Source organism: Equus asinus, chromosome X (genome assembly GCF_041296235.1).
Source record: "Equus asinus isolate D_3611 breed Donkey chromosome X, EquAss-T2T_v2, whole genome shotgun sequence".
Classification (NCBI taxonomy): domain Eukaryota; kingdom Metazoa; phylum Chordata; class Mammalia; order Perissodactyla; family Equidae; genus Equus; species Equus asinus.
Genome location: NC_091820.1, coordinates 54,739,660 through 54,751,893, shown reverse-complemented (window position 1 = coordinate 54,751,893; position 12,234 = coordinate 54,739,660). Strand labels below are relative to the sequence as shown.

Sequence of the window (12,234 nt, the reverse complement as noted above, 5' to 3'; positions counted from 1 at the left end):
CTTTGCAACTGTACAAATATAACTGACATCTGGTATCCAGAATATATAAAGAATTCCTATAAATCAATAATCATGAGAAAAACAGCTTTAATAGAAAAATGGACAAAATATATGAACAATCAATTCAGAGAAGAAGAAATCTAAGTGGCCAAAAAATGTGAAAAGATGCTTAACTTCTCTAGTAATTTAGGGAAAAGCAAAGCAAACAACAGTGCTCCATACTCATCAGATTGGCAACAATTTTAAAGTCTAAATGTATTAAGAGTGGTGGGATGTGGGGAAACACTATTGTGGATAAACTGCAGGTGGGAATGTACGTTGGTACAACCACTTGGAAACCAGATTGGCAATATCTATTGAAGTTGAAATGCTCCTATCCTCCTGTCCCAGTGACCCCCACCTGCCGGAATTCCTGCCCTTGTGTAATCCCCTCCCCTTGAGTGTGGGCTAGACCTAGTAATTCACTTTTAATAAAATATGATAAAAGTGTTAGGATGTCACTTCTGAGATCTGCCTTGAAGAATTGTTAAAAGAAGTTCTTCAGAAAGAAGAAAAATGATATAGGGCTGAAACTTGGATCTACATTTAAAAAAGGAAGAATGAGAAGGAATAAAGGTATAAATAAAATAAAATCTTACATTTTTCTTATTCTTAACTGACCTAACAGATAACAGATTGTCAAAAAAAAAAATAATAGCAACAATGTATTGGATGATTATAGCCTACGGATAAGTGAAATGAATGACAGCAGTGTTAAAAGGGACAGGAGGGAGGAATTGGGAATATTCTGTTATAAGGTACCTGCAGTACCCACGAAGTAGTATAGTGTCATTTGAAAGTGGGCTTGGATTACTTGTAAATGTGTTTTGGAAACTCTAGGGCAACCACTAAAAAATGTAAAAATAAGAAATATAATTGAAATTTTAAGAGGGGAGAGAAAGTGGAATCATAAAATGCTCAAAGTCAGAGAATACAGAAAAAGGGTGGAAGACAAAAAAAGAGAAACAAACAAAGAACAAGGTCAATGAATAGGAAACAGTTACAAATATGGTAGATATTAATCTAATCATACCAATAATCACTTTAAATATGAATGGTCTAACTATACTAATTAAAAGGCAGAGACTATCAGAATGGATTAAAAAAAGACCCAACTATATGTTGTCTTACAAGAAACTCATTTTAAATATAAAGACATAGATAGATTAAGCGTAAGTGGATAGAGAAAGATATACACGCTAACATTAATAAAAAGAAAGCTGGAGTAGCTATGTTAATTCTAGACAAAGCAGATTTCAGAACAAGGAAAATTATCAGGGACAAATAGGGGTATTACATAATGATAAAAGGGGTCAATACTCCAAGAAGTCATAACAGTCCTTAATGTGTATGCATCTGACAAAATAGCATCAAAATACATGAGGCAAAAATGGTTAGGACTACAAAGAAAAATAGATGAATCCACTACTACAGTTGGAGACTTCAACACCCCTCTATCAATAATTGACAAATCCAGCAGGCAGAAAATCAGTAAGGACATAGTTGAACTGAATAGGACCATCAATCACCTGAATGGAATTGACATTTATAGACTACTTCATTCAACAACAGCAGAACACACATTCTTCTCAAGCTCACATGGAATATTCCCCAAGATGGACCACATCCTGGGCCATAAAACACATCTTAACACATTTAAAAGAATAGTCATTATACAAAGTGTGCTCTCAGACCACAGTGGAATTAAATTAGAAATCAATAACAGAAAGATAGCTGGAAAATTCCCAGAAATTTGGAGATTAAACAACACACTTCTAAATAACACATAGGTTAAGAAGAAGTCTTAAGAGAAATTGAAAAAATATTTTGAAATAAATGCAAATGAAACTGTAACTTAAAATTTGTGGAGTGCAGTAAAAGCAGTCTTAGAGGGAAATTTATAACATTGAATACATATATTAGAAAAGAAGAAGGATCTAAAACCAATAATCTAAGCTTCCACCTTAGAAAACTAGAAAAAGAAAAACGAATTAAAACTAAAGTAAGCAGAAGAAAAGAAATAAAAGAGCAGAAATAAATGAAATTGAAAACAGAAAAATAGAGAATCAACGAAACCAAAAGCTGATTCTTTTTTTGTGTATGTGAGGAAGATTGGCCCTGAGCTAACATCTGTAGCCAATCTTCATCTGTTCGCTTGAGGAAGAGTGTCCCTGAGCTAACATCTGTGCCAATCTTTCTCTAGTTTGTATGTGGGACACCACCACAGCATGGCTTGATGAGCGGTGTGTAGGTCCCCGACCGGAATCTGAACCTGTGAGCCCCAGGCTGCTGAAGCAGAGTGCATGAACTTAACCACTACACCACCCGGCCAGCCCCTAAAAGGTGATTCTTTAAAAAGGTCAATAAGATTGGTACGTCTCTAGCCAGGCTGACCAAGAGAAAAAGAGAGGAGACAAAATTACTAATTTCAGAAATGAAAGAGGAGCCATGCCTACTGATCCCATGGACATTAAAAGGATAATAAGACATATTATGAACAACTCCATGCCCACAAATTTGATAATGTAGATGAAATGGACAAATTCTGTGGCTCACTTTTAATAAATAGGATATGGCAAAAGTGTTGGGTTGTCACTTCTGAGCTTAAGTCATAAAAGGACCGTGTCTTCCATCTTAGGTTCTCTCTGGCTCTCTCTCTCACCAGCTGCCATGTTGTGGGGGAGACTCAGGAAGCCTATGGATAGGCCTACGTGACAAGGAATTGAAGCCTGACAGCAACTACACGAGTGAGCTTGAAAGCGGATTTTCTGAGGCCTGCCAACAGCCATGTAAAAGAGCTTAGATGTGGACCTCCCACTCCAATTGAGCCTGCAAATGAAACTGCAGCCCCAGATGGCAGCTTGAGCACAACTTCATGAGAGACTTTGAGCCAGAGGCACAGGGCTAAGCCACGCAGAGATCCCCTACCCACAGAAACTGTCATGTAATAAATGTTTGTTGTTTTAAGCTGCTAAGTTTTGGGCAATTTGTTACACAGCAATAGATAACTACTACATACCCTTTGACCCAGAAATTCCACTTCAATGTTCAAACACTAGAGCAACTTTTTCCAATCTTTTTCACATCAGAGCATATGTTAAAATGCTAATAATTGTGCCAGTCCACTGGGTTGAACAGACAGTCTGCTCTTAGCCAGAGGGAACAGTCCCCAGGGCAGCAGCTACGTGAAGCCAGGCCCATCTTCCTGGAGGGCTAAGGGAATCAATATGTCAGAATACCCATTACCCAGCTGGGAAGCTCTGTCCGGGAGAAACTCATCCATATGGGCACAAGGAACCATGTGCTAGGATGTTCATTAAATCCTCATTTATAATTGCACAAAACAGAAACAACCCAAGTCCATCAGCAGGGAAAGAGAGAAAGACATTGGATAATTGATGCAACAGAAGTCCATTTAATAATATATTATACTAATATTATATTGGGAAATTGATACAATACCATTCAGCAGTTAAAATACATGACCTAGATCTAAATCTATCAAACTGCTAAATTTCAAAACAAAATTAAGTGAAAATTTAAGTTGCAAAAGAATGCCTTTATTGTAATGCCATTTACATAATTTAAAACACATAAAACAATAATGTGTCTTGGTTACAGATATATACATACATCGAAAAAGAAAAACAAACATGGACAAGAAGGAAACTTCTAAACAGTGCTTCTTTTGGGAAAAGAAGTAAGACGAATAGAATCAAGTGAGGGCTTCAACTGTAATATTTTGTTTTGAAAACAGAAGGAGCTGAGGATCTGAGGAAAATAAAATTTGCTCAATCTGTGTGACAGGTACATGCAAATGTGCATTTTGTACTCTGTACTTTTCTGTATGTTTGAAATATTTTAAATATTTTTTATAAAAGAATACATAATTTCTTGAGTACAAAAATTACATTAGATCAGGCTTCTTAATTGTGTTGTTCAATCTCTCTAGATCCTTATTTATTTGCAGTCTATTTGATCGATCTAAGCCATAACAAGTGTGGTTAACTCTCCTATGATAATTGCAGACTTTCCGATCTCTCATTATATTTCTAACAATATTTGCCTCATATGTTTTGAAATTACATTGTTTGGCATATAAATTTTAGTGACTATATCTTCTCAGTGAATGAAACAACTGTTTTGTTCTCATTAATGCTTTTTCTTTGAGTTCTTGATTTTTCTGATAGTAATATTGCTACGTGTTTCTTTCCTTTCTTCCTTCTTTTCTCTTTTTTTCTCTCTTTTCTAAATTCCTTCCTTCCCCCCGCCTCCCTCCTTTCCTCCTTTTCTTCTTTTCTTCCTTCCTTCTTCCTTTCTGCTAGTATTTAACTGGCATATCATTTCTATTCCTATTTCTGCTTTAGATGAAACTCATATAAACAGCATATAACTGAATTTCTAAAAACAAAACGCTTAAAATGAGAGTTTGCTTTTTTAATTGGAGATTAACCCATAATACATACTGATATATTTGCATTTATTCCTGCCCTTTGTTTTTTCTTATTTTTTTCCATCCTTTCTTGTTGCCTCCCATCCCATTTCTGCCCTTTGTTAGACTGAGTTTTTCTCTTTGTTCTACATATTATTTCCTTAATAGTTTGAAAATTATACATCCTATTTCTTTCCTATTGTTACCCCAAAAGTTCTTGTTGTTCTATTTTACATTTTATTTCCAGTAAGAACAAAATTTGCCATCGTTGTGAACATAGGAAGTCTTTACAATCAATGCAAATATTAGAGATACATCGTAAAGTGTGATTTAAAAAAAAAACAGAGTTTAGGAAAATTGTACAAATCCAAAAGGCATAACAATGCAATGACCACAATATGAATCCGTGAGTGCTTCATGATCGATCATTTCTTTTCATTTCAATCAAGAAACTTGATTTTGTCATTAAGAGCAACGAATTCTACCGTAAACGGTTCAATTTGCTTTAACCACCAGGTTAAAAAAATTTAAGCTTACTGCAACCCTAAATATAGTTTCACATTTTTAATACTTCCAGTCCAAACCATAACACATAACATAGGATATGATATATTAAGATAATCACTTTCACATTGGAATTAATCAGAAAGAATTTGCCGATTTCATTTTGTTAAAAAAAAACACCACTCACAACAGAAGGGAATATGGCTAAATGTTTAACATTTGTTAAAGCTGGCTGTTGGTTACGTTTTTCGCTGTCCTTTTCTGTATCCTTGACGATTTCACCATTTAAAATGAAATAATGCTTTCGGGCCCACCCTGATTTGTTGAGAGCAGCTGCCACCCCCGCCACATCAAGGGGGCGGGCCCCAGCTAACGCCACAATCACTTCCGCCGCCGCAGTCGCCGCCCGCCCCACTGCTGTCTGGCGGGGGAGGAGCTGGAGACCCGGGACCAGCGGCTCTGGCGGTCGTGGCGGTCGGAGGTCTGAGAGCTCTGTTCCTCCCGAGAGCGTGCGGGTGCCTGGACTGGTGAGTGAAGGCTGTTTATTTCCTCGATTCATTCAGACGCGGCGGTGGGGCGCGTGGCTGGGCGTGGGGACGAGTGGCTGGGCGTGGAGGCAAGGATTTTCGGGGGCTCAGACGAAGAGGTTTTCAGGCTCGCCCCTCGGGAAGGGGTGGGGCGGGGCGGGCGGACGAGGGACCTGACTGCAGAGTGAGGCCTGTGTCCTCCATAGGCCTGCTCGCGGACTCCATCCTCCGTTCTCCAGCCCCTTTCGTGTGGCGCGGCCCCCACTTGAATGGCTTTAATCGCTGTATGAGAGGGGAATGGTGGTCGCGGCCCTCTCCCACCTCTCTCTGCCTCTCCTCCTCTCTCCTCCTTACTGCCTTCTTGGCTCCTTTGCGGAGCACGCTGTGGCCATTCTTCCCCCATTTCGCAGTTATTTTGCTGAACGGTAAATTGTTAAGATTTTTAGGTAAATATATTGTTCCCAGGAAAAGAGTTGTCGGAAAAACAGATTATTCCCAGGGAGAAACTATATCCACACACGCCCTTTTCTTTCTTTTTCCGCTTCCCTGCCCCATCTGTTTGGTTTGGATCTGCTGTTTGAGCTGATAACATTTTCGTGTCTCTCATTATGACATTGTGGCCCCCTCCCCCTCCCCGTGTTTCGCGTGCGCACATGGGGACACACACATGCACACACATACGCACACGCACGCACAGAAACCTTCCATTGCAGCCCCCTCCCCACCCCCCTCATACTCAAGGTTGCGACACGTCCCCTTCCGTGCACATGCATGGACACACACACACACCGTCTCACACACTGTCATACCCTCCAGTGCCTTTCCCTACCTCTCACTACCTGCCCCATACACACCTTCAGAAGCGGCCCCCTCCTCCTTCTGCCTCTGTCCTCTGGAGAACACACACACACACACACATATATACACACACACTCACTCACACACTCACACACTCTCACCCTCCCTCTGGGGCCGTTTTATCCCCTGCTTGCCCCATACACACATAAGGATATCCCTCAGTTGCTGGCTCCTCTTTCCTATGCCTCTGACATACATATGCACACACACTTGTTCACACACCCCTCTCACATGCTTCCCTCTCCTGCTCCCTGTCTGCTACTTCTATGCATAGACAGCCCTCCTTTGCTGGCCCCTGCACTGCACACACTCACACTCACATAAATCCTTTTCCCGGGACACCACCCCCCTCCCTGCTAATCACATTCATGCATGCAGACCTTTGACTGCTGGCCCCTGTTCCACCTGCCCGCCACAAGCATATCCCTCTCCAGTGCTGTCCCCTCATCGATGCATTTGCTCACACTGACATTTCTCTATTGTCGCCTCCCATTTTGACAAACACACATACACAAACTCATGGCCACCCCTGTCCAGTGCCACCATATCCTTCCTTGCCTGCCACAGATGCATAAACACAGGCGTCCCTCCATAGAGTTCCAGCTGCCACACATACAGCAACACACACGCATTCTCTCTCATACTTAGACACAGCCCTCTCCTCTAAAGCCACCCCATCCACGCCTGTCATTTTCATCCTCGCATCCAGGAGAGGTCTCATTCTGTCTGACACTTCACACCTCTTCCCAATGCCACCGTCACCTGCCCCTTCCCCTGCAGACACAGACATCTCTCCATTGCCTGATTGCTGGTCCCCTCCACCTGCCCCTCTCCTCCCGACAGACATGTAGGCACTCATGCACACATGGTGATCTGTATTTTCCACCCTATTCCAATTTGCATTTCTCCTGTCTGTCTGCAGGGCTCAGAAAAATGCAGACACCCCATAAAAAAAAACCGCAGCAGTCTTTCCTCTTTCCATGTTGGCACAATGCCACAGTACTTCACCCACCTTCCAAGCGTCCAGTCACCCCCCATCTTCTGTCAGATTCTGCCTTAAGTCTGGCTTTCCTACAAACCCAGTTTTGTAATTGTTTTGCCAACATTAAAAATGTGTTCCAGGTCTACACCTGACAGTCACTGGAATGCAACTCCAGGCCTTAGAAGAAAGTGAAACTAACTCTAAAGGCCCCTTGTTCTTTCTGTTACCTGCCTGCTGAAGTGAAAATAAATCTCCCTGCTCCTTTATTCTGAACTCTTTTGACTTTCCCATCTCCCAAGTGTGTGCAGGGAGCAGGAGCCTTTCCACTTGAGCCCCAGCTGTCTTGGAAACCCTCCTAAGTCAGAGCAATGGGTCAGGAATCTAGCAAGCCTGTATGGCCCAAGCCAGCAGGAGGGTATCAGTCCAATACAGGCAGGAGGTATGGAAGGAGGCATGCTTATGTCAGTTTCAGGCCATCCACGAGCCAGCAGGAAAGAATTTCCAGCCAGAGAAAGACGACATCTGAAGTCCCAATGCACAGATCAGCCCCCGGTCAAACCACCAAGAGGAGTCGATCGCCATTTTCCACCACTCGTCGTAGTTGGGTCGACAGTGAGAGCTCGGGGACCAGCCTGAATGTTGATAATGAGGACTACTCCAGGTACCTGCCACGAGAGTATAGGGCTTCGGGTAGCAGAAGAGGAATGGCTTATGGACATGTTGACTCTTTCGGGGCAGATGATAGTGAGGAGGAGGGGGCTGGGCCTGTTGAGCGAGCGCCAGTGAGAGGGAAAACTGGCAAGTTTAAAGATGATAAGCTGTATGACCCAGAGAAAGGGGCGAGGTCTCTGGCTGGGGTGCCCCCACAGTTCTCTAGTTTTAACCGTGATGTGAGAGAGGAGCTTGACAAGTTAGACCCAGCCCCTGCAGCAAGATGCTCTGCTAACAGAGCTGAGTTTCTGCAGCAAAATAGCATGGCCTCTCAGATATCTGCTGCTGAAGGCAAGTTGGCTACAAGTGGCGACAGCCTGGAGAGGGAGAGGCGGGAGCAGAATTTACCTGCGCGTCCTAGCAGGGCTCCTGTAAGTATTTGTGGTGGTGGGGAAAACACCCCAAAGAGTGCAGAGGAACCAGTGGTGAGACCCAAAATCAGAAATCTGGCAAGTCCAAACTGCGTGAAACCAAAAGTATTTTTTGATACTGATGATGATGATGATATGCCACATAGTACTTCCAGGTGGAGGGACACTGCCAACAACGACGACAGCCATTCGGATAGCCTAGCCAGAAGAGGCAGAGGCGACAGTTCAAGTGGCTACTCTGAGCCGAAATACTCTGAAGACAAGAGGGAAGTCAGGAATGACCAGGTGAAGCCAGAAAAAGTGCCGAGACAGCGACGAACCATGGCTGACCCTGACTTCTGGACGTACAGCGATGATTACTACAAATATTTTGATGAAGACTCTGACAGTGACAAAGAGTGGACTGCTGCTCTGCGTCGGAAATATCGAGGTCGGGAGCAAAATCTGTCATCCAGTGGTGAAAGCTGGGAGACTCTGCCGGGGAGAGAAGAGCATGAACCTGAGCAAGCCAGAGTGAGTACCAGTGCCGGCGCCAGCCCCAGCGCTAGTGCTAGTGCTGGCATCAGTGGGAGCAATGAACTTGAAGAAGTTCGAGGACCATCTCTTCAGGAAGAGGAGCGGGCATCGCCGGAGGAAGGAGAAGTTCCTTGGCTCCAATACAATGAAAATGAGAGTAGCAGTGAGGGGGATAATGATTCTGGTCGGGAGTTTCTGCAGCCTGGAGTGTTCATGCTGGATGGAAACAACAACCTTGAAGATGACTCCAGTGTGAGTGAAGACCTAGAAGTGGATTGGAGCCTCTTTGATGGGTTTGCAGATGGGTTGGGGGTGGCTGAAGCCATTTCCTACGTGGATCCTCAGTTCCTTACGTACATGGCACTTGAAGAACGCCTGGCCCAGGCAATGGAAACAGCCCTTGCGCACTTGGAGTCCCTTGCGGTGGACGTGGAGGTGGCCAATCCGCCGGCAAGCAAGGAGAGCATTGACAGTCTTCCTGAGATCCTGGTCACTGAAGATCACAGCGCGGTGGGGCAGGAAATGTGTTGCCCTATCTGTTGTAGTGAATATGTGAAGGGGGAGGTGGCAACCGAGCTGCCATGCCACCACTATTTCCACAAGCCGTGCGTGTCCATCTGGCTTCAGAAGTCAGGCACCTGCCCCGTGTGCCGCTGCATGTTCCCTCCCCCACTCTAAGACCAAGGCTCTTTACTCCTGGTCTGATGATTTTCCCCAACTGAAACCCACAATACTGCAGGAGCCCTCTTGAAATTAACAATTGAAATGAAACCAATCATTGATTAACCTACACCTGTCAATTCCTTGTGGTTATTTCCAATGTGAAAATGGTTGTGTACGATTGCATTAAAATTCATATTGTCTGTTAGAGGTTAGAAAGGAAAAACTAAACTTTCTAAATGCTACTTGAGATTGCAGGAAGAACATACTTTTTCTAGCCTGAAAGTTGAAATAAATTGCATTTGTTTTCTTCAGTAGAATGTGTTGCTGTTAATTGTAACGTCAAGTTTATCTGTGAAATATGTCCAAAAGGCATCATCATTTCTGTTGCATGTTATGGGTTAATGTTCCTGTAATTGCAGTGCCGTAAAAACTTATTAAAGTTCTTTTGGTTTTACATGGTACAGTGGAATTGTTTGGTTTTGTCTAAAATGGTGGTACTAAGTGATTTTATAATTGATCTCTTGTATTTGCATCAAAAATAGGTTTTTTCCCAATAGCATAAAAACTTGAGTTTCAAGGGAAATGCTGACTCCAACAACAGCAAAAAATTAAGGCTAATTCTAAAAGTAGGAATAAAGTGTATGATTGTCAAACTACTACAGGGGTAAGGGTCATAATGGGAATACTCTGTTAGTCTGTGGGAAGGAAAGAAACAATGAGAAAGCAATGTAAAAATAAAGAACAATGGTAGGAGTAAATCCAAACTGAGTGCAGGGGTGAAGGAGTTAAAATCCCCTTTTAGAAAGTAGAAACTCTCAGAGGGAGTGGGCAAAAAAACAATAAAGCTGTCTGCTGACTGGATACCTTAACACAGTGACACAAAAGGAGTAGAAAAATATATGCCAGACAAGTGCTTGCAGAAAATATCGGTATCCACCTACACAGAATGGGACAGGTTTGAACGTTTGGCCATATTGGCTTCAGAGCTCTCTCTCTCCAATAAGTAGAATTTTTCAGGCACAGGTAAAGTTCCTCACCCGTCATATTTACCTTCCTTCCTGCACAGAGGTAAGCACTACCCAGGAAATGGTGTGTTTACGTCTTCTCTCTGTTTTTAGACATATGCATGTGTGTATATGTGTACATATATATGTATATGTGTGTGTGTATATATATCCATGACCAATATAGAGTGTTTATATGTTTTTTAAATGGACATGGTTGATAGAATGTATGTATCGTTTTGCAACTTGTTTTTTCACTCAGCACTGTTTTTAAGATGTAGCCATTTTGATACATGTAGATCTAGTTCATGCATTTTAACTGCTGTATACGAAAATAGTCAATTGTATGAATCACCACAGTTTATTTATCCATTCCCCTATTGGTGGACATTTAGGTTCTTCCCAGTATTTTGCAGCAATGAACATACCTCAAAGGTGTCTCTTTGTGCACACGTGTGAGTTTCTCTAGGGGTGAGTATATGGAGATGAAATTTCTGGGTCTTAGGATTGGAGGTGAAATTTTGGGGTCTTCAGGTTTGAGCATCTTTGTCCTAACTAGATATTGCCAAACTGCTTTCCAAAGTGATTGTACTAATTTTTGCTCCTACCAACACTTCTTGAGAGCTGTTTTCAGCTTCAGCAGCCTGGATATTGTTAATGTTCAACCTCGCTGGTAATCAGTGACATATAAATTAACACAACAATGAACATATTGTGTCCCTCAGAATGCAGTAGTTTTTCTTCGTGATACCATCTAGTTTGGGCTAGGAAGAGAAGAAATGGGAGCACTCATGCTTTTGGTGTGAATGTGAGCGATGGCAGCCTTTGTGGAGAGCAGTTCGGGAGGAGCTGTCGTTCATGATGGAAAGTGGCGCATGTCCTGCAGCCCAGCTTGGAGACTTGGGTAGAACGGAATTAATACTGTGCAGCAGTTAAAAAGTGTACTGACATGGAAGGAGCTCCGAGACAGAATGTTAAGTAAAAAAAGCATATTGTAGAGCAATGTGTACAGTCTTTATGGAAAATAAAACCTTATAAAACCGAACTATATATGAAAATGGATAAAAGTGTCTGGTGGCAGTGGGGAAGGGGTGAGGAAGGGGGCTTTTGATTTTTTCACCCAAAATAATTAATTTGCTTGATTTTTTACAGTATCAGTGTATTTTCATGAATATTAGCAAAATAAGTAAAGCCAAAAAAAATCCAATTTAAAAAAAAGGAAGAGAGAATTATTCTTCTCTCGCGGCAAGTATGAGAACATGGGTGGAAGCCACAGTCCTTTTTTTCTGTAACTGGTCAAGCTGACATTTATAACTTCATCCCCCGCAGCCATTCTGTGTTCCCTGTTTGCCTTCGCTAGCACCTCAGCTGTCATGGAGACTCAGAAGTCTGCGACCTTGGAGGGCTCTTGTTGGGTGGGGTTGTGGTGGTTTGTCTAATATTAACCTTTTCTGTGCCCTGACTGGCACCACACAAGGGGGTATGTTAGGAGTACCCTTGGGTCCCGGTCCTGTTCCTTCCTGCTCCCTTCCATGGCAGAAGCCCTAATTTCCCTTCGAGTCAGAATTAGTACCTCCACAGAAGGGGACTCCTCCCCAGCACCTGCAGTCCCCTGTTGGTGTTGGAG

At 42.7% G+C, this 12,234-nt stretch overlaps 1 protein-coding gene across 4 annotated transcripts; it reads left to right on the top strand.

Moving 5' to 3' along the window:
- The first annotated feature begins 5,348 nt into the window (after positions 1-5,348).
- PJA1 (praja ring finger ubiquitin ligase 1) lies at positions 5,349-10,443 on the top strand. Of its 4 annotated transcripts, none has more exons than XM_070502494.1 (3): positions 5,349-5,502; positions 7,809-8,003; positions 8,571-10,443. In XM_070502494.1, exons 2-3 carry the CDS (start codon positions 7,876-7,878, stop codon positions 9,616-9,618), a joined length of 1,176 nt encoding a protein of 391 aa, XP_070358595.1. In that variant the 5' UTR covers positions 5,349-5,502; positions 7,809-7,875; the 3' UTR covers positions 9,619-10,443. The 4 variants fall into 4 exon arrangements, with proteins under 4 accessions (XP_070358595.1, XP_044619790.1, XP_044619789.1 ...); XM_044763857.2 differs by having other exon boundaries at positions 5,357-5,502; positions 7,483-8,003; XM_044763855.2 differs by having other exon boundaries at positions 7,809-10,443.
- The last annotated feature ends 1,791 nt before the right edge of the window (positions 10,444-12,234 follow it).